This window comes from Micropterus dolomieu, linkage group LG02 (assembly GCF_021292245.1).
Source record: "Micropterus dolomieu isolate WLL.071019.BEF.003 ecotype Adirondacks linkage group LG02, ASM2129224v1, whole genome shotgun sequence".
NCBI lineage: Eukaryota > Metazoa > Chordata > Actinopteri > Centrarchiformes > Centrarchidae > Micropterus > Micropterus dolomieu.
This window is the reverse complement of record NC_060151.1, coordinates 22,785,283-22,811,879: the sequence shown is the minus strand read 5'-3', so window position 1 is coordinate 22,811,879 and position 26,597 is coordinate 22,785,283. Positions and strand designations below refer to the sequence as shown.

Sequence of the window (26,597 nt, the reverse complement as noted above, 5' to 3'; positions counted from 1 at the left end):
AGAAACACAACACACTGCCTTTCTGCTCCACTCAAAGTGCATGCGGGACTGTGTCAGTGCACTGCAGAAGGAACAAATGCCTGCATACACATATAATTACCAGGAGAAATACCTCTGCTACTTTCTCCAGAAATCATGCACATTCTGTACAAAAAGGTAGACAACATCAGTCTTACATCTTTAGAAGGAACTGAATTAGAAAAAAAAAATCTGCATTCCAAATTACTCACCAGTAGTGGAATGTAACTTAGTAAATTACATGTTGTATTTTACTTCAGTGTTTTCTCTTAATGCTACTTTATACTTCTGCTTCACTTCATGTCAGAGGCAGATGTTATACTTATTACTCCGCTACAATTGTCTGTCACTTTTCCTACTTGGAAACATGATATGCTTTTATGATATGATGCAGTACTGTGCTGCTAATCTAAACAGTGGTGTACAAAGTATCCAAAATTGGCTCCACATTGTTGGACTACAACATCACTAAATATTAAAGGTGCCGTTCTGCATACTGTTTACTTTTATTTTTTGGAACTTTAAGTATATTTTGATGATAATGATTCTGTATTTTTACTTAAGTAACATTTTGAATTAAGTACTTTTACTTTGGTAAACTTTGGTAATGCTCAAGTAAAGGATTTGAGTACTTATTCCTCAACTGATACACTGGTAAGCTTACATAGAAATTAAATTAGGCTTTTATTTTCTTAAAAGGAAATCTCAGGTATGAACCTCTTTCATTTTTGCTTTTGCAGCAGTCTTACTTTTAACTTTTTTATGTGCATCACATATTCATAATAGTTTGTTCATCAGAAAAAGAAACAAAAAAAACATCTTTACTAAAGACACATTATAATTCACACACCCTTTTAATATTTGGCAATTATTTCTTGTGTTTATAGCTTATTCTTCTAGTTATATGATTATATTGTTTATAGTTCACCTCCTTATATATAGCACTAATACATTTTTCCTGTTTTTTTTAAATTTGCTTAGTGTTACAGGCCCTAGATCATCTAGATGGAAACTTTTCAGTGTCTCCAGAGTCTGGTCATTCGTTTCAGGAAGAATGTTAAGTTTTCTCTCTGTTATCTCCTGTGATTGTTGTAAATGAATGGGGTGTGCGCTCTAGTGTAACTATGTGCCTATCTTACGCGGCCATTTTGACCAGGTCTCTCTTGTGAAATAGAAAATGTATCTCAAGGGACCTCCTGCTTAATTAAAAACAGTGAAGGCAACATTAAAATCCTCCAGGCAGCATTAAAATATACTTCACATACTACTCTTTAAACCTACTAGTAGAAAATGACCATTTGTTGGTCTGGGTTAAAAGTGTTTGTGACTATAACTGTTAGGGCTGCAACTAACAATTATTTTCATTGTTTATTAATCTGTCAATTATTAATCGATTAATTATTTAGTCTATAAAATGTCAAGATGACGTCCTCAAATGTCTTGTTTTGTCCACAACCCAAAGACTTTCAGTTTACTGTCATAGAAAAGTAAAGAAACCTGAACATATTTAAATTTAAGAAGCTGGGATCAAAGAATTTTTCTTTAAAAAAAATGACTTAAACTATTTTGATAATTAGTCGGTTTAAGAGATTAATTAAATAGTTAACAACTAATTGAGTAATCATTGCAGCTCTAATAATTGTATTGCATCACATATATCAGCTCTTATAATGTATATATGTTGAATAGGACAGTAGTGGTTTCTTTGTTCTACTTGTTGAAACACAAGAAAAATAGTGCTAACATAAAATAAACGACCAGTACCTGTGTAAAAGTTAATGGCGTGACAAGGCTGGCAGTGGAGTTATGCTGCTACCTAGTGTCTGTTCCTGGTCAGGAGGTAATAAACAAGCAGATGGGCTACAGTTAAGGTTTGTTTAATTTCAAAACACAGCATTCAAGCACAATATAACCACAGGTTTTACATGTACACATTTTAGAGCAATGCAAAAAAGATGTATAAAATAAAAAAAAAAAAAAAACAAGATTATATCTATGGTGAGCCCCCCCCCCCCAAAAAGCATAATGAAAAATTTAAATCTATTTGTCATATTCACATTAAAGAAGCAACACATTGTGCTCTAAAATGAAAAAAACACCAACCTATGAGCAACTCAAATAGAAAATTGTTTTTCTTTTTTTGTTTTTTGTTTTTTTAAAAAAAAAAGAGTGAAATAAGCTTTAAGAAATTAAAAATGAAAGGTCAATTTCAGGCATTTTTTTCTTTCATGTTTATAATCTGTACAACAGCCTCACATTACAAACGACAAAGAGAATATGACTACTACCCGAAACAGAAAGATTGCATCAGTGTAATATTGTTTTACAGAGCATAAATGATTTGAAAAAAAGTCAGGCTCATTTTTCTCATTTGAGAACCAGGTGCTGTCAACTTTACAAACTGGCCCAAAGTAGACACATTTAAAAAGATATTCAGATAGTAAAAGAGTTGTGCTTCACTTGTTGGCACAGTCTCAAAAATCACCTCATGTACAGGTCAAAATGCACATTTAAGAGCAAGTTGAAGCTGAAGCTGCAGAAGTATCTCACTCACAGGTGTGTGAATGATCGTCATGCTTCAACAGGAAAGTCCGATTTCCTTTGCTTTCTCTATAATCTGGAAATTGTCAGAGTTAACACAATCCCTTCACAGCATCCACTCACACGTATCTACTTTTGTTATAAATGCTAAAACACATTTGGGAGACACTGCACCACCAATGCATAAAGTTTCTCTTTAAAACTTTCCTAGAAACTGCGATATGCATTTTTTTTCCACATAAACTTGCATTAAGATTCTTGGTGTCAGTGAACTGATAAACCGCTGCACTAAGATCAGAGTCAAGGATGTGTATGTCTGTGGACCACTCCCAGTTCTGTTAAGGAGAGATGAGGTTTTACAACTTTACAAGAACACGTAGAGAATAACTAGCAGTCTGGTGAAGAGGCAAATTATCGTACAAAGTTCGGATTAATGCTGCAGGAGACATCACGCACAACTCCGTCCTCCTCTGCTTCATTATAGTCTTCACAGGGCTGTAAAAAAAGTTTCTGCTTCCAGTGGTATAAAAATGCATCTTCTATGTCACACTCTTGTTTGTTTAGTTTTTTTTGTGGGGTGGGGTGGGGTGGGGGTGAACATCATCATCATCCCGCTGTGACCCTTCTTGTCAAACAGCTGCATTTCCATCTTGCAGCTCATCTTTGTCCTTATCAAATCCTCTGAGAGCATGTGCCAGAATCAAGTTCACAGGCTTACAAGTTACAGTCACTGCTGTGGAATAGTGGCTCATCAGTGTGCAAAAAAAACCAAACAAACAACAAAAACATACCAAACAGAAATGCCAGGACAGGAAAGAACAGTGTCCCAAGAAGGAAAAAGATTTCAGTTTCAGACCTGTAAGACGTGCAATACTGCAGGAAAACTGGTCCCAGACATTTGATTTAACACAAAACACAACAAAAGAAACTGCCAATGTGCATGTGCAATTTACAGTATGCCGACATTAACTGGAGAATAATGCAAATTCTTACTGGTTGACTCAAACATAGCAGACCTGCATTTCAAGTTCCACAAGCAGACAGAAAACCTGAGGGACTGAGATGTCGCACCGTTAAGTGAATCTATTCTACGACAAGTTTGATCTTTCTTGAGTGTGCTATGTGAGAGATAATGTCTACACTTCCGTTGGGAAGAAACCAGTTGATTCCTCTCATATTTATGTGTAAGGTTTTTCACCCCCACCCCCCAGCGATGAGAGAGTGCAGTACAGTACTTTAACAAAACAAAACAACCAGTAGTAATCAGTGTTAGGCTATGAGCACTTCCAGAGTCCTCAACACTGCAATGCCTTATTAGATGTGACACCGTGCATGTCATGGTGCATTCATGTGTAAAGAAATTTAAGAGCTTAAAAGTCACATCATAGTAGCAGGTGAACTCCAGCACCAATGATGAATCTAGTGATGATAAAAAAAATTTTTTTTTTAAAAAAGGTCACTGAAACTGGAGAAAAAGCATGTCCTGACTAATGAGATGAGATCTGATGATCCGCAGGACGTCCTTAAGTTCTGCTTCAACCAATCAGCAAAAGATCATTTGGTTTTCCATTTAAGTGGAGTGAGAAGGTGGAGGAAAGCAGGTGGAGGAAAGCAGGCGGAGGAGCGACTGAAAGGCATGACAAATAATGGCCGACAGGTCTCAGCGACGTCAGTGCTGTAGACGGAATGAGTACAGTGTTGTCTAATGTGCTGCTGGAGGGTTATTGGGATCTGGTCGGCTGTTGGCCAGGTACTTGGCCCGCATGCTGGAGGTGTACTGTGGACAGAAACAGAAAATGATACAGACGATGACGTGAATCATGGTTTCACCCTTTATAGTAAAATAATTAATTACAAGTAGTGAATAAAGGTGGGGGGAATCACTCCTGTCTTTTACAACAATTTAAATAATTTCTCATCATTATATGATGATGAGGAGGTTTTAAATCTGTTGGAATAGCAAACAGATTCAAAGGCTCACTGCTTTGATAAGAAAGAAAACCATTCTGGTAATTAAAACATCAAAAGCAGCAGTAAAGGAGCATAAATATATACAGATTGGACATGCACAACAAAGCACTACAGAATACAATACATTTTTTCTGATTATACTAAATCCTACAGATTACCTTCCACACTAGTTACTCCAGAATGCTGGAATCTAAAGGAATTGTTAACAATTCAAATACAGAAACAACATCACAGAAACTGCTACAGAGGACAAGGACATCAGAGTACAAGGAATTGTATAAATATAATTATTTCACTTTTGTTTTAACCCTCATTGCGCATCGGCAGGGCCAGTCATTCGTTTACATTTAGGATGCACCCATGCATTTTGCAAAACAGGCGATACAAGCACACAAAGGCTGCATTGCAAACTCATACGAACACACTAAGTTGATTTGGTTGTTTTTCCCCCATAGTGATTTCAGGAACATTTTCATTTGTCATGATCAACCAGGCAGCCCGTTGAGCATGTGAACGCTGAGAGTCGACCCCGATATGCGCTCAACTAAACAACACAACTTACCTCGGATGTTAAAGAAAAAGATGTATTATTAGACATTTGCCTGAGTTTGTCTTTTTAATCTCTAACTACAACCATGTGCTCATTTTGAACAGTTCATATTTGAGTAGTACAGTATATTTGTTAAATTGGTGCGGGTTTACTGACTTTTGATTTTGAGATAATAAATCTACTGTGTAACATTTACACATTTTTGTAGTTGTATCACCAAATACACCTACCTGTGGTATTAAACTGCCTACATGATAATTTCATAAGTACGGCCAGTGTTTACTGAAGTGTACTGAATATCCTCTACAATATTTATTTTCCATGTTACACACCCAATAACTGAATCCTTAACACCTACCAAATGCAGGTGTGTCCACTTTTACTCTTTAACAACCCCGAGTTCAACTTTAAACCCAAGAATCAAGACAAAGCAAATCCACATGATCAGTGAACTGGTTTAACTGCTCCTTAATTTGATGCTGAGTCGGTGACGGTAACTCATTGGTCACAGCGAGCCAGGGGGCAGAGTTACAGCTTCACATGTTACTCCCAGCATATCTATGGTGCCGTGGGGTAGGGGAACATGCAGCCCAGGGCCACAGGAGACAAACATCAGGTGGGACACTTAGCAAGAGTCAGGACAGAGGAAGGGGTGGGGAGAAGGGGGGAGGGGGACCAGCAGACCTGGTGGGACCTGAATACAGGGTGAGTGGAGCTGGGAGTTTGGGAGGTGGTACAGAGGAGGAACCAGCAGGTGGAGGAGGCGGGCATGTTTTGTACCTGTTACATAGCAGATGAGGTTACCAAAACGATCTTGAACTCTCCGAAGGCTTTAACTGCCAGCTGTGACCGCTGTTACTGTCCGCGGCAGTCAAATACAACTGTATGGATTCGCAGACAAGAAAGAAAAAAAAAATAGAAAAAGAAAAAAAAAAAAAACACGACAAGAAGAGAGTATAGAGAAGATACACAAAGCAGCATCTCTAAGTCCTGGCAGACACAGAGACACCAGGGAGGGTAGGGTCTCTGGTAGAGGTTCAGGCCGGGGGGAGGAGGGAATGATTGAAGTTTGTTGCTAATGCAATGGTCAAACTCTGTTTCTACCGCTGCAAACTTTGTCAACTTGTAACAAGTTGCATTTTCAAGTTTTTCCCACATAAGTCTTCACTGACAGCTGCATAGGATCAAAAACACAGAATCCTGCTCTGTCACTGTCCATAACTTGTACTCTTTTCTTTTTCTTTACCCAAGGACTTTTCGGTCCTTAGGAAAAGTTCCTCTAGACAAATAGCAGCATACACACAGAGTATAGGCTATAGGATCTATCCTGCAAAACATCTGCCAATCTGATGACACCAGCAATACTTCCCAGTAAGCATACAAGTGAGCTCTTCAAATATAAAAACAAATGTGACACAGAGCTGTCTGCATGACGAAGGTCTGAGGATCAAAACATTGTTAATAAAATGAGTACAAGTGATGAACGGTGTGCAGGATTCTTTTGTTTTCTTTCCAACTTTAATCAAGTAAAAGTCAGAAAACAATTCATATTTATTAGGGAAATACATTTTTGTTTTGCGCCCTATCCATAAAAGAAACAAAACAAAAAGGTCGAGTTGAGCGCTGTCAGAGATTCAGCTTATTCAGGTTATGTTTTGGAAAGGGTGCTCTATATGAAGAATGATCTCTTCTAATTCTAATGTTCTACCATACTATCGAGTGCTGTATACTGTTAAAAACATGCCATCACCAAATGGGAATCATTGTTTATCCATGTTTCTAAATGTATGTTTATGTGGCTCCGAAGTAAATATGTACACTGTTAAAGCTTAAAAGGTACAGTGATGTACAGTGGAGAGCAGGGTTCTATAATGTACAATGGGGCATTTACAACGCAGCAACTTTTCCCAGGGAACCAAGAACATTTTGAGGAACTCAGGAACTAAACATGCATTTCGATCCAGAAGAAGAAGGGACTAAAGGTTCCTTACTATTTATTAACGTTAAAAAAGTTAGGCTTGGTTGTCAGCTTGAATGTGTGAACGGGCTGACCGCTGGAGTTAACAGGAGAGAGAAAGCTGTGGTCGAACCACCTAGAGAGTGGCAATGAGGAAACAAAGTGAGTGAAGGAGAGAAATAACTATTTGCAGGCGGTTATGTTCTGAAGCAGAAAGAAATGACCATTAAAATCTCAGCAGATTTTCTAATGTGGAGACTCTTCAGTCTCCTCCTCCTCTGCTTCTAATTAATTCACTATAGCCAACTCAAACATCAAAGTCTAACAACAGCAAATATAAAGAACAACATGACTGTATGAAACTTTTTGTTTCAAAGCTGCTGGTGTTGTTTCTTCAAGGTTCGTCAGATGCGATGGAAACTCCTAGTTCCTAGTTTAGTTCCTGAGTTTAGTTCCTTTGGTTCCATAATTTTTGGAACATTTTGGTAGAAAACGGCTAATGGTCCGTCACTCACAACAAGGTGCCAGATGTGTTTCTACAGTTGTTACTGGAAAACGACACTTACCGAGGGGGGAGGAGACTCTCGTCCTATCAGAGGCGTGTTTTCACAGCGCGAGGTCTGAAAGTTGGCGTTCTGAGCCCTGTTGAGTTAAACACACAGTAAGGTCAAACACAACAAGCTAAGAAGTGCATAAATCCACACACATGGCTTTAAAGATATGAAATCAGCATACCAAAGTCATGCTAACACAGAGTCAGAAACTAGGGGATCCCCCTCCCCCTGGTTCCCTAACACTGAGCTTGACCCATGAGGCAGAGAGCTTCGGGTTTCATGGGCATCACAGCTGGAGAGCAGCAGCTGCATTTGCTGGCCACTGCATGACTTTCTATAGGAGATCCTAGCTCCTCTCTGGGGATATAAAAGCTGGCTCCTGAGTAAATAAGGTATCTAATTTCAGCCACACTATGCACAACTCTGAGATGTGAAAATACATGATCTACCACTCCTGCATTTCACTTAGTGCAGCTCTCTATTAAAATCCACTGAGGCAGTGGTGACTTACATGTACTCAGTTACAGGTGCGTTGCTGACGGTGTGGGCGGCAGCTGGGATGGAGGTCTCGCTGCCGTAGCTGCTGCCACAGCTGTACAGGCTGGGCATGTGGACGCGGTACAGGTTATCATGGTTTTGTCTTCCCCCGTGGCTCAGAGACTCATCCTCACTGTCCTCGTCGCTCCTGCAAACATCACACAACACTTAAAAAACAGCCGCCACCAGGGGGACCCCCTGTCCTATCCCACTGATGACAAAGGAGCACAGAAGCGCCACGTGGTCACATTTTGTGCTTATTCTCAGTCACATTCTGATTCAACTTCATCGCTGCCTGAGGGAGGGAAAAACATGCTCTCTGAAACACAGAAGACACAGTTTTCCATTGACCTTAATGGGACTGAACAAAGACAGTAAAAATAGCCTCATGTAATTAGTTTAGTTCCTGTCTGAAAATTAAAAGCCCTGATTCTGCATCAGAACAATGAATGATTTGTCCACGTTGTCAAATAAAAGCAGTAGCCAACTTCTGCAGAAGGAATGTGAGTCTGATTTGATTCTTTCCAAACAATGAAGCTCACTAGGGTATGTAAAATAACAATAACGCACTGATCACTGTCGAAACAGAGCAACAATGACACCAACATCATGGAGCCTGTCTCCCTCTAGTGTTCATCTTTTTCCTGCATTTTTAATCCTTGAGATCACTGACTTTGATTCACTGCAGCTTACAATACATTTACTGACCTCAGTGTGCATATCAGAGAAAAGAGCAAGTTACTCACCAATCAATTACGAATTCTAATATTACTCTAGAAATGCTAACAGTCAATATTAATCATAAATCTCCATATAATCGCAGATAGGGTAAAATAAATTAGTATTCTGGAATCACTACAGTAAAACAGAACAAGCTTAGCAGGACCACTGAGAAAGACTGGTAGCGTGTAAGCCTTTGCTTTACAACAGGAAGCTCCAGCTGAGATCAAACTGATAAACATGCCCCCCAATGGTTAGGAGGGATCAGTTAATTATGTGGTGCAGCTGAGCTGGCAGCTTTGCCTAGGAAACCTCTTTCCTCATAGCCATCCTGCAAACCTTATCTGCTGCCGATAGGACAAAAATATCTGAATTACTTTACCCCTCAGCCGCAGAAAAAGACACCAGCACGGGCGGTGCTTATGATAGATTTAGGCCAACTCTGCACAATTAGGGGGGATAACAGGAAGCAATCTATTTGAGGAAGCAGCTGGTGCCTTCTGGACACATCCCAGTGGTAAAAAAACAGTCTTTGAAAAGCAAACAAACACAAGTATTACACATAAAGGAATTGTACTTCCCTATCTGTGTATATTCATCCTGAATGACTTTTTATGCTTCATTCCCAAGTGCTGAAAAGGGTTAGAGGAAATGCTATAAAAAACCATAACTAATTGATAGGCTTACCCTCATTAATTATTTCTCACTGTATACACAGTCCTGCACAAAAACTCAGCTTAAAAGCCTTTGCAGTGGTTCCAACGTGGTTGTGAGTTGAAGGGTATAGGTGGCCAAAGGATGTCTTACCTCTTAGCGTGCCAGGTGTGAGGCACACTGCAAACAATCGAGCTGAACATGAGAGCAGTGACAAAGGAGAAAAGCACGAGGTAGATGAGGCCTTCCAGTCCGTCATAACACAGCCCCGTCATGGCCTGGACATAGTCCTGCAAAAAAAAAAAAGGGGGGGGGACACCACTTTTTATTATAGCAGGTATGACCAGATCAGAGTCTAACATCTAAAGAAATTTCAGTAACCCTAGCAGAGGTAGTAAAATGCTAGAGTTGCTGTTTTAAAATTTTGGCACATGGATTCTGAGAGAGTCTTTAACATGCATCCGCTGTGATTTCTCATTTAAACTAGGTCAACCCAATGAGCTCACGGTTGGCAAACTAGAGGGAAGGCAATGCCTTTTACCTAGGTTTGAAAAGAAGCCCTGTGCTCCACAATATCATGCTTGAGACTCTACGTTCTGTATGCAGAAACACGTTTCTCGTCACGATTTGTATCCTACCCAAGATACTCTATTTTCATGAAATAATAAGCTTTGGCGTGGTAACAATGTAGATGTTTGAGAGTAAGGGCAGAGCAGAAAGCAAAAAGAAAGTGCTACACTTGCACATGTGCACTTGGAATTTGGCTGCCACTGAGGGACAATAATCCAAAGCTTGGCGATAGCCAAGTACTTGTCATTCAGCTTCATAAATGGTACATTGCCAGAATCAATTTGACAAGACATCGCATACAGGAAGGCCAACATTGTTAATGGTGACAGGTGTAGTCAGCTGCACAAGCATAGAAAGAGGGTTTGCTTTATGCAACTAAGTTGCACTACAAAGATGTCACAACAAATCCATCGCCAGGCCCATTTTCATCAGACATGGAGAAACTCCGGAGTAACAATGTCTCGTTTTCTGAGTCTTCTCCTCCCTGCTCACCATGTGCAGGCTGCGACAGTCCACCAGGGCCGTGAGCTGATGCAGACTGATCTCCGTGGTGTTCAGAATCCCCTGGATCTCTTCCAAATTTCCCTGAAAAATGAATGCGGGGGGAAAAAAAAATTAAAAAAAACACCCACACAAAATGTTGAAACAGGCTTAACTTGAAATCCAACTTTGGCACCCGAGTATGCTCGGATGCCATGACCAACCATTACAAAAGACATTTGAAAACAAAATAGATTAGTATAATTCTCATTGTCTACATAACAAAAATGCAACAAAGTGGTAGTTAACCTGCATATACATGGTGTAAACAGTCAAGAATAAGAAAACGTGAACATTTGCAAAAAGGAAATTAATTCACTGATTATTTATTCTACATCAGGGATGTGTCTTTCATCAATATACGACAGTACACAGCGGCTCCAGCTGAAAAAGCAGATTTTAATGTATGATATATTTTAACGGATGTTGGTTTCCCTTTTTCCTCCAGTTCTCATTACAGCTCCAGCAGCTGATTGCCTGATAGAAACATTTGCACAACCTCAGCACATTTCTCTGTGTGGGTATGTGAAGTGAGATATGCCTCTCTCCATTCCCAATGTCAGCTCTCATTTGTGCCTCTGTCAACACAGTGTAAGGACCAGTGCTGGACAATACCACAGTGTTGTACTGACAAGGGCCAGTGAAAGCCTAATGCAGCTAAATGGACATAATGCAGTTCCCAGGTGGGCCGTCAGCAGATCTTTATATGTGGACAGGTGCTCTTTGCTTCTCTGCAGGTCTGTCGTTTGGTCCCATTCACTGGGATATTCTGTCATCACAAACAGTACAATAGTACAGGACAGCTTGTGGCCTGGGGGCAGAGGGGTGGTGTTTATGGTAACAGCTACCCCGTAATGTGGCATTTCTATTTAAGAGTGCATTGATGGGGCCGGAAACACACCTTAGTTTCTTTGTACTCTCTGGTGGCAGAGCGCAGCAGTTCAGACACGTCATCCTGCATCTCCACTAATGCTTTGTGGCTCCCGGAAAGCTTCTGAAATAAAGTATGAACACCGTAGCAGCCCAGCACATCTCAAAAGAATTTCCATTTTTTAAAAACACTAACAAGTGCCTTCAGTTGTCCACATCTAGTGGAAGCATGCAGACAGCTACAAGCCTTACAAACTACATATAGCTTCCTTTTCTTTACCATCGTACTATCAATAGATGCCTGGACTATAGCAGCACTCAATAGTTTTATAAAACTAGGAAAAGGTGCTGTGCATCCGTTTCCCAACACAAGTACTGTACTACTGCATGGAAAAAAAGTATCTAAGGTAATAGCAGTGACTCATTGAGCACACTTGGGCTCTTACCAATTACAAGTTCATACATCACACAGAGAATATGTCTTATATACTATGACTGCTGAGCTTTGAGTATTATCAACCAGCTACCAGTCAGACAGCTTATGGGTATTCATCTGAACGGTAAACATGCAGAAACAAATATAGTAATATATGCAACTAACCTGCTGGAAGGGGTTGGTTTGTTCCAAACTGCAACTAAGGTAGTACTTCAGGATATCTGTGAATTAAAGGACAGTAGGAATAGAATAGCATATGTTAGCAGAGCCACATAAATTCAAATTTTTGAGCCTCTGTTTCGGCCTCAATAACCTAGTATCAGTTGGACAATGTTAGGTTTGGATTTTGGACTGTTAGTTGGACGAAACACGGCATTTGAAGACCTTGTGTTGGGCTTCAAGGAATCGTTTTCATAAGCATACATTTCAGTATAGTAAAACATTTTATTGACCAAATAATTAATCAAGAAAATACCTGGCAGATTCATCGAAAATGAAAGAATCGTTAGTTGCAGCCATACACTTACTGACTAATTAGAAGAAATGACAGTGCTGGTCAGAGCTGGTCAGAGCTCTGTACACACTGTTAACTGTTAAGAACCAGAAATAGCACACTGCAATCAAAAGCTCCATTATATTATATTTAGTAATACCTGCTCATTTCTATGTCACTAAAGAAAGTGTAGTTATGTCTCTTGATTTTGTTCTCTCTTATTTCATGTTGCACTGTGCTTTCTTTTCCCCACGTCACTGCTTCAGCCACCACTGTTTTGTCCTGGGAAAGAGGCCAATAGCCAAGTAACGGACCAATAAAGAGACATTTTATTTTATTTATTTTCTAGCGCCGTCTTGTTGTGTTCCCTGCTGTCCTGTTAGAGCTTGACTGCTTCTGTAACTGTGCGCCCGCTGAGTTAATCCTGAGCTCTGAGGTGAAATGTTCCAAACAAATAAAGTTCACACGTGCTGCAATAGTAAGAATTACTGTGTTTTTCCCATGACGCAGTAACACTTAAGAAACAACAGAGCACATAGCTACTGCAAGAAGGCTTAGGCATAACTGTTCTGCACAGGGCCTCCTGCAAAACAGCTCAAAGAGCGGTTACATCATCTCTGGAGTTAGTTAAATTACAACATGACCAAACTTGTATTCTGTTCACCAAAGCAGATTGTAATTATGGTTTTGGACTTTTACATGCCATTACAACCCACTCCAGCTACTTCTTCTAACTCACGGCAGTGTGTAGGAGTCGATGAGAAATCCTGAGTGACTTAAAAGCTACAGCAATGTCCACAAATACAAGCTGTGAGAACACCACCACCGACGTGAGACACTGTGCAAGTGACGTCCCACACAGTTGAGCAAACTCATGAGAGGAGGATTTCCGGTATAGAGAAATACATCAATCAAGCTTCTGTCACACATACACCAACCCACATAAATAAATACCAGGAGGAGAAGATTTCGTGGAAATCAGATTTTTGGTAACGGATGAAACTACTGATGTCTCATTGAGGGGCTGCGTTCAAGTCTTCTGTCATTTCTGTCAACTGTACTGACATAAGTAATGATTATGTTCATTGTCAATTAATCAGTCGATTATTTTCTTAATCTATCAAGTAGTTTTTTAGTCAATAAAATGTCAGAAAATGGTGAAAAGTGTCAGTGTTTCCCAGAGTCCAAGATGATTTCCTCAAATGTCTTGTTGTGTCCTCAACCCACAAGATATTCAGTTTACTTTCATAGAGGAGTAAAGAAACCAGAAAATATTTTTTTTGAGAAGCTGAAATCAGAGAATTTGGTCACAAAAATGACTCAAAGCGACCAATTGATCAAAACAGTTTGTGCTTAATTTAACAGCTGACAACTAATCGAGTAATCAACAAATTCAGTCTAGCTGACAGCAAAAAACATGCTGCCAATCCACAGTGGGTTGAAAGAAGACCCATTTATGACTTACACTGATAAAACAACTTTAGCAGAAAATGAAGAATTTTGTTCTGCTCATGACTTGGACAAGACTGGGGTGGTGTTCTGTTTTACAATCAGATTGATTTTCAGAGAGTCACAGATTCGGACAATGATCACAAGATCCCTTGTTTATTGGACAGGGATTTGGCAGCACATTATCCCACCAGGTTAGAAATGTTGATAGTGTAAGGGAATCGAAAAACAAATCTAGTTCCAGTCCCTGGTTTTTCAGTAAAGTTTCTCCAAGTATTTTGTTATCAAGCTGTTTTTTGTTTTCCAAGCATGAGAAACAGCTAGCTACCAGATGTCAAGCAAAGTGAACAAGCAAATGTTGTACAGACACAAACCTCAAAACAAACCTCACTAGAGTGAATAAATACTTAAATATACAGTAATTGTTGTAAGTATTGAGGGAGTTACTCGGTTTTACAATTATTGATTTAAAGTCCTTGCCTAGGAAAAATTCTGCAAAATCTTTTAGACGTGCAGCTCGTCTTAGTCACTGCTGCATTAATTTGTAAAGTATTTACCAACAAAACCATCAGAATAACAGAGAAATACAGTACTGGCTGCAACATAACAAATCTCACAGATGAACTCTCACTCTCTGGATTGAAACCATGTGTCTGACATAATTGCGCAATGAGGAGAAAACAAAACAATGAAGAATTGTCGAAGTGATGCATGTTCAAGAAACTATAACAGCTATCCTGGGGAGGAAAGCAATAAATCCACTGCAGTAATAACACACGCTGTCCTATCCAAAGATTTGTCTGGTGCAATTTTAGAGAGGCATGAGCTGTAAAGGGAAAATATCCAACAACTGAGGAAGATTTCTCTTTTCCATGGCAAAAATTTGTAGGTGAAAGTCACCTAAATATTAAGGCACATAATATCTTGGGATTCATAATCATGAGCTATGTTTTATATTAACTTGCAATATCATGATAATAGTGATGAACTTAATTCAATTGTCTTTTCAAAGGCTGAATAGTTACCATGTGTTACAGGGGAAAAATAGAACTGAAATCCCCCATACTGCATGAATCAGCCCTGAGGCTAAATACAGCATCATGGCTGCAGCATACTACAGTTTAGAGCATAGAGCAAGACAGTGCTCATTGTTCAGATGAAATCACAGCATTTACTGCTGATGCTCTACATTGAATAACCAAAACCTTGGTGTGTGTATTCAGCCCGTATTTTCCCGTATTTTAAAGAAGAGACTGGAAAAAGACAAAAATGTGAAGCTGATGTTGGGGGAAAAAAGCACATTAAGTAGGCAGGGAGTCTTCTGTGTTTTATTTCTAAGAACCATATTTACTTTTTTCCCCCCAGGACAGAAGAGGGATACAAGAAAGATATGGCGTCTTTGATCCTCTTCTCCACTGCTCTTATCTCCCTCATACACTCTGCTTCACACACAAACGTTTGTTCGTCCATCCCCGTGGGGACATCTCATTGACAAAATGCATTCCTTAGCCCCTAACCTTAACTGCCACAACTACAGGCCTAAGCCTAACCTAAACCTAATTGAAACCTGAACCCTAAAACTACGTCTTGACCCTCAAAAAGCCGTCTCTACTCGTGGGGATCTAAATTTTTGACCCCATCAGTTAATGTGCAGTCAGGTTAAAGTCCCCACGGGATATAACAACATGACACACATACACAATAATCTTTTCTCTCACACACATCACATCATGGGGCGATTGGGCAATTACTAAAACGGGACGCGTTAGAGAGGCTTCTGTGCGGCTTATAAAGCCGGACCATTGCCCTCTTGACACTGCCGCAGATGTGGCAGTAATTTCCAGAGGCTTTTTATGACCTATGAACAAGACCAAGCTCCGCTCTTTAGAACAATGTCGTCTCACTGCTGCACAATAATCAGTGCATTGAGACCAGGAAGGGGGAGGAGATAAACAGTTCAGGCTAGCACATCCTCCACAATTTGAGATGACTAATATTCACCATTTTAAAGAGCTGTCTGAGTTGTCAACATGGTAATCTCAGTACCACATGAATGATACTCGGTGTCATTCATACCTTGATTGATGACTCCATACTGGTTTGACACTTTGGTGACATATGTGTCAGGGGCAACACAGAAATCACTGGAGGTCTAGAAAAGAACAAGACAAGACTTAAAAGTGAAGAAGACACAGTTGTAGTGACATTTTCATTGCATGCTAACAAGAATGAACTGCACAAACACAAGAAATCATGTGTTATCTTTGATGGAACATGTGAGTTAACAATTGACTGCAGCTTTAAAAACACTACAATGTGATAGGCTGACTCCATGTCTGCTGAGAGCAATCACACTAACTAAATCAAGCCTCAATAAAGTAGTTTTTTGTCCTCCATAAGGCAGCCAAATTAGCTGCTTTGGTCTTCTGTAAACAACGGCTGCAGTATTATGGCTACAATGCTAATCCCAATTATTGTGCTTGTGATCACTGGTGTCAACACCATTAATCTAAAGGATTTTTAAGAAAACGAGCATGATTTGTGACATCACAACTTGTTTGGAGCCCCTTCGTGGTCCAGTATGCAACTTACTGAAGTGCAATGTGGAAACTCCAGCGCATATAAATCTGTGAATAGACTTTGCGTCCAGCAGTTAAACTTTTGAAATTAGTGATATTTGCTTATTCATAGATTCTGAGTAGATCATTTTGTGGAAAAAGCATATTAGACAAAAATTATTATTCAAAGCAGACTATTTTATTTGTTGTTTATGTAGGGGATGTATTGCAAGGCCACTGTATTGTCTTGAATTATGTCATATTTTGTCCCTCCATGTTTTATAAACATTGTTATCTCTACCTGGAAAACAGGATCATGCTCTAATGGAGACACTTACTGCAGAGATGGCCAACTCCATCCCCAGGGAGACCCAGCTGATTACCAGAGCCACTACACCAAATAAGCACACCCTGGGAAGAGCAAGACGAGGTGAGAAAGTACCTAAAACCTGCACTATTCACATGTACAAAAACAAAACATACAGCGTACAGCGAGATATTTTTAAGCTAACTAAATTGGTCCCTCAGTATGTGTCGAGCCTTCTCATGGACGAGTTTTCCTTTGAAAATAACAGATCACATAAATGATTTAAGATAAATAATGATGTGCTGGAAACGCAATCAGAAAGATATGGAACAGGAAAAAAACAAGCTCAACAAACTTTTGGCTGAATCACCATAGACAAACTATACACAAGATACTAAATTAACTGAAAATAAAAATACACTACATGATTACATACAGTATTCGGCATAAAGATGCTTTTATTTTGTCCTATTTTGCAATTAAAGGAAAAATTATCAAAAGCTTTTCTGATCAAAAAAAATGCACATGCACGGTTTAATGTTAATATAATTTTATTGCATTTATTTTATTATATTTTAGTGTCTAAACTACTTATTGCTTCTCTATTTAATATAAACTATTAAACAAAAATATAAGGGCAAATGTGTCATTAGTAATACACTAAAATCCTGAGGATATCAGGATGTGATGCTTATGCAAAATGAATCATGACTGGGCTGCTATTTTATAGAGCATGAAATCATCTTGACTAAACCATAATGACAAGGTGGTCCCTGATAACTTGAAGGCTTCATGTAAAGTAATCGTCTCTCATTCTGTGACAACAGCTGAAATGATTTCCCATGGCAGAATCATTTTCCCTTAAGTGCTCTCATGGCCATAATCTTGTCTATGAGACTCACCCTATAAGCGTTCCCTTGGAGTTGCGAATGAGGCCAAACAGCACCAGAAGGCAGATGAGGACATCGAACAGTAGCAGGCCTATGTAGCCTAGCCACCTGTGAAGACAAATGTCATTAACAACAAATGGCCTAGAGCAGCACAGCATACCGTCTCTCGCTGAAAAAAGACAGATCTTTAGAGCAAGCATACATTTCATAAAAGCTAAATCTTACTCTACAAAAATGTAACTAGACAAAGAAGAAATTATTTATTTAAAACAAAGGCCAGAAGGATGCCTAAAAGATTTGGAACAACATTATCATTTACTTATAATCATGTTTCTTGCCTCCTGGCGAATGTAAGTCCAATATTCTCTCTCAATATTTTATCTTTGTTTTGGTTTCTGCTACCTCCTGAGGGAAATATCAAGTTTTTCAGCTGATTCACCAGCTCATCGCTAACTGTGTCTGTCTGTTTGGCGCTGACCAGATAGTGTACAGTGGGTTTTAGAGCGTTTTCACTGAAGCCTGCTGTAGCCAAAAATGGGTCGGACAGCTAAACAACAAGCTGAAACTCACTATAGAGTTGAATGACATAAGTCACCTTGCAACCCCTCAATTTACATTAACAATGTGTATGTTTTGTGTATTTAATTTCTGCTTTGAATTCAAGCTAGTCTGTGACACTCCATAGAAAACATAGCAAGCCATTCAGTAAGCCACTTGCATATTTATAATGTTAGGCATACATGTATGAAATCTTGATACAGCCCAGAGGGACTACCATAACTCATCTATGTTCTACCGAAATGGGAAACTCAGTGTTTGAGATGCTTGGTACGTCAGCAGCCTAATGATATGCTGAACAAGACCTTGTTGTCTGCGCTTGCATCCGCTTCCTACTTCTGATTCACTCTGGGATTTTAAAGTAGAAAACGTATCCAGCAGAGTGGCCTCGGCCCACACTGTCTCACCAGGGAAGAAACTAGTACCGTTCAACTTTTCGACAATATATGAACTCAGAGAGGAGCGAAAGCAAAGTCTTCACAAGACAGTGAAGCACTGATGGAGTGTGTGTGTCTGCACTGAAACTTCCATAAAAAGATGTAGCATATGAGTCATGGTCTGTTGTTTTCTTTCTGCGATGCTCATATGCTTATCAACCCTGCTGCAGCTGCCACTCCTTACTCTGAAGCATCAGACCGGAGCTGAATACACGTTTTATTTTTGTTGCATTATTCTGTATGGCACTCTCACCTGTACCAGTCATACAGCTCAATCTTGACAGCCAGCTCCTCCAAGGAGATGTTGGTGTTGTCCCAGAAGGGAATCTCCACCATCTGCCTGACCAGCTCGTCCAGCTGGCCCTGCAGCTTTTGGATGATGGACAGGTAGTCTGCGTGCTGCGCATACTGGCCCTCAAGCTGTAGCAGATTGTCGTCTACTGTACGGTTCAATGAGGATGTACTATCATATACCTAGACCCAGCATAGGGACAAACAAGGTCATAGTGGAAAAGAGGGGGATTCACTACACAGCTCTGGTGGTAAAGGCAACCAAAAACACTCGTGGCAGACGGATGATGAATTATTAAACACGTTGGTATCATTTGTGCTCTTACCAGCTTCTGCACCCCAGTGATTGTGCGGTTAGCATGGCGCAGGGAATACGTCAGCCGATTCACTCCATCACAAGTCTCGCCGTTCCCATAGAAACCGACAGCAATGCCAGCACTGAGGGGAGACAAAAGGAAGGGAGGGTCTTTTTGGTGAGGAGGAGGGATTAGCTAAAAAAGACACAGAGAGGAGACAGAGAGGAGAGAGAGCGAGGCGGATAGCGAGGCAGGGAGAGAGGCGTGTGAACTCTACATTAACCCTATCGGTTGAGACCCTAGTCAACAGGCTCCTTTCAGCTCCAGCAGAAAGACTCCATACAGAACCATGGAAACACAGAGGAATGGACCAGCTATGCCCCAAAACCCCACACTACGGCTGACAAAGGCCGTACTGAGGCTGGGGATCAGCTCTCATTTGCACAGACAGGCCTCAGGTTGCAGGAAAACTGTTTTGACAATTGTATGGGAAACTTTTTCTATAGGTACATCAACAAAAAAAGTATTTTCACATACATTTTTTATATATTCTGACAATTTATGGGTGATTAATTCAAAATCCAGTCTTGGCACATAGTAGATAGTAAAAGCTATTCATACTGGTATTAGTTTGTATGTTCTCTACATTTCAGTGACAAAAATAAACTTCCTTTATTTGCTCTGGGAAGAAATTCAAAGTGAGAACCGATATCGCTTCTTGTGTTGCAGCTGTTGGTCTTTTTGATAACCCCCATCCTATGCCAGAGTGGATTTGATCCAATAGGATGGTGATAAGCGAACCACTCCGAGCTAAGTGAGACGAAGTGTAGCAGTTTTCAGTCAACAGCCCTAGGTGAATCAATGTCTTTTCTCTCTTCCTGGAGGGCTGCTAATCTCTTCCTCTCACACTCTCTAGTGTGGAAAAAGGTGAACAGGGGCAGTGTCACAGCAAAAAGAAAACCAACCTCCCTGCCGTGAACCTGTGGAAACTCTGTACTGCTGTTTTATTACTGGAGAAAAAAGCATTTGAAATTACTGCAAAAACACAGAAGAAAATTAAGATAATGCGAATATTGTTAACAGTGGTGCAGTACTTTGTGCCAAGCATGGACAAAACCAACAACAACAAAACAAAGCAGAGAAATGTATGATCTCTCCATATAATTTTTCCTGCTTCAACTAAAACACTTTGTGCATGGGTACAAGCGCACACAGATACAGTAATTGTAATGCAGTTCTTGTACTCATCAGGTCCCCAAGCTCTTTGTGCTACTCTGAATCAACTGTGATGGCTCTCCAGTGGCCCATCAACAGAAGGAGGAAAACAGGAAACAAATCCATGGTTCAAAGATAGAACGCATATCCAGATGGTACAGTTCTCACACCATCTACTTCAAAAATAACAAAAATTGAAGCCAATTTATATAGCACTTCTATAGTCTTTGTTTGTTAAGTGCAAACATAAGATCCCTCAGCACTGCTGTACAGGGCTGCGTTTTTTGTGACTGCTACAACCAAACGAAATGGGTGAGTATGCAGCAGTTTTATTTAAACATTACAAAGAAGTTTATAACTTACTTGTTCATCTATGTCATTTTGTGGCATTCAGCCTAAGTGTAAAGGCGGCTTCACACCGACCTTTTGGTGTGAACATCATTTGAACCAATAACAGGAAGCTACCATTGTATGTGTCATTTTGGTGGTTAAAAAAGGTTCTCTCACCCTGTTTTGGTGACTGGTGAGCTAGGAGCGTGTTTGCTACCAAAATGTCGACTAGCAGGGGACAAATCTGGACTCAGGACGGAGTGAGCTGCCTCCTGAATATTTGGGCTGAAGGTAACATTTCTCAGTTACTAGAGAAGGTGCATAAGAACACTGAGGTATTCAAAATATTCAGCGATAAAATGAAGGAGAATGGATTCCAGCTTTCTGTTGAGCAGTATCTTGCAAAAAGTTAAAAAACTGCATCAACAGTACATCGAAGTACTGTAGTATGTATGCTAAGTATTTGGAGGGTTTTGTTGTCTTTTTACTCGCATACTGTATGACCAATAATCAAACATTTCCACCACATGCCCTTTGTTTACAATTTTTGGATTGTTTGAGTTTTTGCCTTTGTGAACCAAACCGGGTCAGCTGGAAAATTTTAAAAATGTATCATCATTGTGATTAAGAAACCAGACCTTTAGGTGTGAACCTGCCGTAAGTCTAGCCTTAGATGGCTAATAAAATATTTTATTGAAATGTGATTTTAATTTGCACTTTGATCTGATATCATTAATACAATGAACTGTGGTCATTTGCCAATACACAAGCATATTCTTTTGTTGGCAATTTCATATAGGCATATTGAGGGGACTGAACAAAATGTCAAACCTTTGCAACTGCGTAGATTTACTGAAATTAGTGTGATTACAACACTGCATGTCCTGGAGTATTTGTTAGTTGGCGTGCTGTCTTAAAGAAAATTAGTAGGCTGTTTCAGACAAGTTCTAGCCTCTCTCTAATCTGTAGCTTTTCACTGTGTGCAGTGCTGACCACATCATTTGCATATTTAGCTTAAATCGATCTGTTGTTGACTGATGTCCTGCTTCTTCCTGTATCTTCATCTCTGTGCGTGGGTGAATGCAAAGCAGCAAGCATCAACAACACAACTGGTGAAGAATATGTTAAATGAAAAGGACATATAACTTTTCAGGGAGATCAGAAAACACAAAGTGAAACCCCAGCACTCTGATCATGTGTTTTTACTCACCTGCAGACAAGTGTTGCAATGATGACACACCAGGCTGTGCAGCAGCAGTCAGCGCTGGGCTGCTCCTCATTTTTATTCCGCCGGCAGCAAAGACAAATGGAATAGAAGAACAGGAACAGGAGGTCCAGGGCCAGACAGGCGAGCGCCACACCTCCCAGTAACAGGATGGACTGATGGACAGAAGGATGGGGTTATAGAAGCTTGTTCATACCACTTTCACATCAATAACAGTGGGGCTAATGGATGTCCAAAGTGTTCCACAGAGGAACACCATCACTGTGTGATGCATATTATATTTTTCCTTTATTTGTATATTGACTTGTTTTATGTTTTATTTATTGATTGTAAACCACTGTCTGTGTGATACCAATTTTAATTCCACTTGTCTATATTTTACATTGATTTCTGTAAAGCACTTTGTTACCTGTATTGAAAAATGCTATACAAATAAAGCTATTATTATTATTATTATTATTATTATTACTACCACATTACTACCACAGATGCTTGAAGGGGAGCACTGAGCTTCAAGCCTTCTTAACTGCAGACTATATTACATTATTATTTTGCTGATTTGTGCGCATCAAAAGCTTGTACAAATATATTACACTCTTTACAAAACAGGCGGATACAACTCACTTTGTCCTAAATGAAACTGAAGGCAAGCTTTGCGCACAAGTGAGTGACGAACGCACAATAATCAGGAGCAAACATCTCTAAAATAATATGTCTTATCATACTCTGTGATTTAAAAAGAAAGGAACTGGTGCTTTAGATAATGTTGAAGAAAGAACCGTCTGTTCATTTGAAAATACAGCACTGATTGTGGACTTGACCTCTTAGAGGCAAATGAGAAAACAACAAAAGCTCTCTTTTAAGTGATATAGTATTATAAATGTCAGAGTAAAAGAAAATGGAGAGATAAATACTTCCTGCAAAACTCAACAAGACACAACAGGTAATACCTGCTGCATATTTCTATCAACATTATACTCTGGCAGAATTTCAAAGCTAGCAGTAGAGCAACATACTATCATAGTCAGACCTTTCAGCCAACAGCAGCATTTACTATGTAGGTCAGACAGAGGGCCTCTGTGATCACTGGATACTACTGAGGATTCACGGCTGGGACAGATTTCCATCTTTTGTTTTGTCAAAACCCCGAACCCTATTTGCTCAGTTTTCTCAACGATGCATCACAATGACTGACACACGCCCTGGTGCAGTGGCTTTTGAGGTGTTCACGGCAGTGAGTGAACTCTGGAAGTTCAAAGCAACAGTCAGCAGCAGTCTTGGCAACACAATATTTGGTTAAGACTATTCTTCTGTCTCAACTCTGTGCTGACTGTGATACAAACAAATGACAGACTAGATAATCAGACTTAAATACAATTGAATGACTTGGCTGCTGTATGTTGCTTTGCACACTTTGACCAGACAGGGCTCACTGAGTGCAACCTCAATCCAGGGGTACAAACACTATTATCCTACTGCTTGTTATTTTGGGTGCATCACTTCCATATCATCTGTACATGAGGTAAGACTGACTTATTCAAAAGCACCCTGGGTTGCATCATCATGATGTAGTTCAATAGTGAGCACCACTCAGCTCAGCCATCTGGACAAGTCAAGACAACCCTGAAGCCTGAGCGAGAGCACTTTCCTTGACAATAATCTGCAGCCTGTCATCACACTGGGTTAATAATTATGGTTTAGTAAGCTAGCGTAATGATGACCTCTTTTCTGTTATGCTCTTGTCATGATAAATGTGGGGAGGGAGATGACAGCGGACATGACATGCTTAAAATAGCTGTATTACCTGTGCATTTTAATAAAATTTGCATGATTAAATCAACCATTTAGTTTCCACTGATTATCCTTATCCTTTTAACAGTGATACTGTTTACATTGCACTTCTATCTGTACACACTGGGCGCCAAACATACAGCTGCAACCATTATCCAACCAATGGACCTTTCCTGTATCCTAGCAGGAAAAGGCTGCCATCAAACCTCAGAGAGCTGGACAATAACAACTGGGAAGTGGTACAATAATGACCTTTTTCAGCAAATGTACTCCAGTGCCACCTCATCTAAACAACATATTCCTGAAAATGCTCATTTTGTCTGAACTAGAGTCCATCCTTCCCACTAAATAATGGATCAACTAAAGAAATCTGAACGCAAATAACTTCCACCCACACACTTTGCCAAAGCAAAACAAGGATGCGTATACTTTCACCCCTTTAGATTACTTTCACTTTTAAACAAGAACAGCCTGTACAAGCCGTAGCACATCAGTGCTGCATGTCTGGAATATGTCTTCCTGTTTAAGAGGAATCATGATTCACTTCTGGATTTTCTGACTCATTTACCACAGAAAAACGGAAGTTGCCTTATGACTTTCAGCCATGTCTGCCCATTTTTCACTTTTGTTTAAAAATGACCCTCTCTTCTGCTCAGTAGACTCTAAAACACACTTATTACAGAGTTTCCCAAAGCCTTTTAAAAAACCACAGCACCACAAAAGAGGTGGTAATGACGCATGTTCATAAGAACCTGCATCAACAGCCCATTAACAAATAGATTACAGACGGTTGTTAACATTTTAGGGTCAAAAAATGTTGGTACACTTAACTCTTAATAATGCACCTAACAAAACTAAACACTTCCCATCTTACCAGACAACATAAAGTTAATTGAACAGTTGGATTTTTAGATTGTATTAAGTATTCCTTAACTTCTGACAACATGTCCTTCATTAAAAGGATTTCTTTGTTCAATGTAAAAGAAAAAAGGTAATCTGAAGTTACTTGAGGACAACAGGATATTTGCAGAGCCATTTCCGCAGATCCTGTGGGTCAAATCTAAAGCGTGTGTCTGTGTCAATCACTGTTGTGAGAGGCATAACCTGCACACCAACTGAGAAACCAATGGCATCAACATCAAGGAGAGGACAGTAAATGCTATACAGGCCAGAACCACCACTGCAGTAAAAAAACAAAGTATCACTTGACCTTAATTCACAGATTCTTTTTCAATATTATGTGAATGCCATGCTGTGCTCCCACCCCCAGTCTTAGTTGTTCATCAGGCAGTGTAGTCCCTTGCTACCAGTTGAACATCTTTATTTTAGACATTTGTATATTTAGATAGACTTTTTTTATTTGAAAAGTTACTTCAAAGTCCAAACTCCCCTCAATTGGCATAAGAAAAAGTCACTTTTTATCTATGAGGAATGGGGCCGTTCAGGTCAACTTAGGTGCTTTGGATCACTATACAATGCCAGCTGTCTGGTGTCTGGAAGAGGTCAATACATGGATCTAACAGCTCCACACAGATGGTGACATGGATCAAAAGCTAAAGAGAAGGAACAGGTGCAAACAGGTCGTCTGTCACTCAGAAAAACAAATAATGTTTACCTTAAATTTAAGGCTGTGGACTTGGAGAAAGTACTGATCACAATTATATTCTCCATATTTATCGTGCTCCTGAAGGAGGACACTGAACTCAAACTAACACTGAAACAAACATTAGCTGTAAACATTCATGAAGGCCTATGTAGGGTGCCTGGAAATCACAACTTCTAGGGTCATTTCATACGAGGCAAAGGTGTCAAAGGGGTATTTTACCTGTTGATATGTCCAGTCCTCAGGTTGGAAATCACTGCTTGTTTGCTCGAACTTTAAGTTGAAATGTGGAAGCCTGTGCAGAAGGTTCACCCACCATGGTGGAGAGTAGCTAACCACTGCTGCCATGGTGAATAAACGCCAACAAGATCCACTCACCAAACAAGCAAACAGAGATGGTTCAAGCTGTAAACACAGAGGGGAATCCACTTCAGAAAGTCTGTTTGTCCCCGGGATGAAAGGCAGATGGAGTATTGCTTATCTAGCATGAGAAACGAAGTTAGCGAGCTAGCTCGCGTTAGACATACTATCACCGAGTAAATTTGAAGTTTTATTCTAACTATGCCTATCAAAACTATAACATTGTTCACCCACATATTATTAAATACATCGTTTAGTATTTTAAATTACAAACAGCTTGCTAACCAGACAGACAGACATGTTGCTAGTAGCTTGCTAACATTAACTAGTAGCCATAACGACCCCAGGCGACCTGAATCTTAGCCGAGCTAGTTAGCTTGTTAACATGTCAACTTAAGTCAATTTTGTGTCGCTAGCGGGGATCCTGTTGTAATGTTATCTGTAAACTCCTGAGTAAGTTACCATGGCCCATTTAAATGTTGTTCAAAATAGTCAAAAGAAATTTTAAAAGCTAGTTATACGTTACCCGTAATGTAGCTAGCGTTAGCCGGTTTAGCTGCTGGTTAGTTCGGTCCGCTGAGACTCGGGCACTGAGGCGAATAACAACAAGAAGTCTCTTTTGTTCCACTTGACATTCTGGTTTGCGGTTAGTTACATCCTGGTTAGTTTGGCTGGTAATTCCTCAGGTCCTCTCTTGTAGTCCTATTCCACCCAACAGCTCATTCAAGCAACTCCGAGTAAATCCCCCATCCAGTTATTAAAAGAGAGTGCAGGAAGACTGGGACCAACAGCGAGCGTTCACGACATTCACCCAGCTGGTAGATTACCCGGCAAGCCCGCACTCAACCCAACTCACCGGCATGAACACGACCCAGT

General features: G+C 39.9%; 1 protein-coding gene across 1 annotated transcript; it reads right to left on the bottom strand.

Moving 5' to 3' along the window:
• Positions 1–1,879: 1,879 nt before the first annotated feature.
• ttyh3a (tweety family member 3a) lies at positions 1,880–26,584 on the bottom strand. Its single transcript, XM_046033828.1, has 15 exons — positions 26,248–26,584; positions 25,584–25,766; positions 21,953–22,122; positions 19,228–19,339; positions 18,864–19,084; positions 17,628–17,723; positions 16,757–16,829; positions 15,937–16,012; positions 12,084–12,139; positions 11,514–11,606; positions 10,565–10,657; positions 9,656–9,792; positions 8,103–8,276; positions 7,604–7,679; positions 1,880–4,336 (listed from the first exon to the last, which is right to left on the bottom strand). The coding sequence occupies exons 2-15, from the start codon at positions 25,707–25,709 to the stop codon at positions 4,262–4,264; spliced, it is 1,578 nt and encodes a 525-aa protein (XP_045889784.1). The 5' UTR covers positions 25,710–25,766; positions 26,248–26,584; the 3' UTR covers positions 1,880–4,261.
• Positions 26,585–26,597: the final 13 nt, after the last annotated feature.

Excerpts from the sequence above, each read along its gene's own strand:
- ttyh3a (XM_046033828.1), bottom strand. The coding sequence starts at position 25,709 with ATGGCAGCAGTGGTTAGCTACTCTCCACCATGGTGGGTGAACCTTCTG. Across the intron at positions 22,123-25,583 it reads AGGACTGGACATATCAACAG|TCCATCCTGTTACTGGGAGG; the intron begins GTAAAATACCCC and ends TCTGTCCATCAG. Across the intron at positions 11,607-12,083 it reads AAACCAACCCCTTCCAGCAG|AAGCTTTCCGGGAGCCACAA; the intron begins GTTAGTTGCATA and ends ACTTTATTTCAG.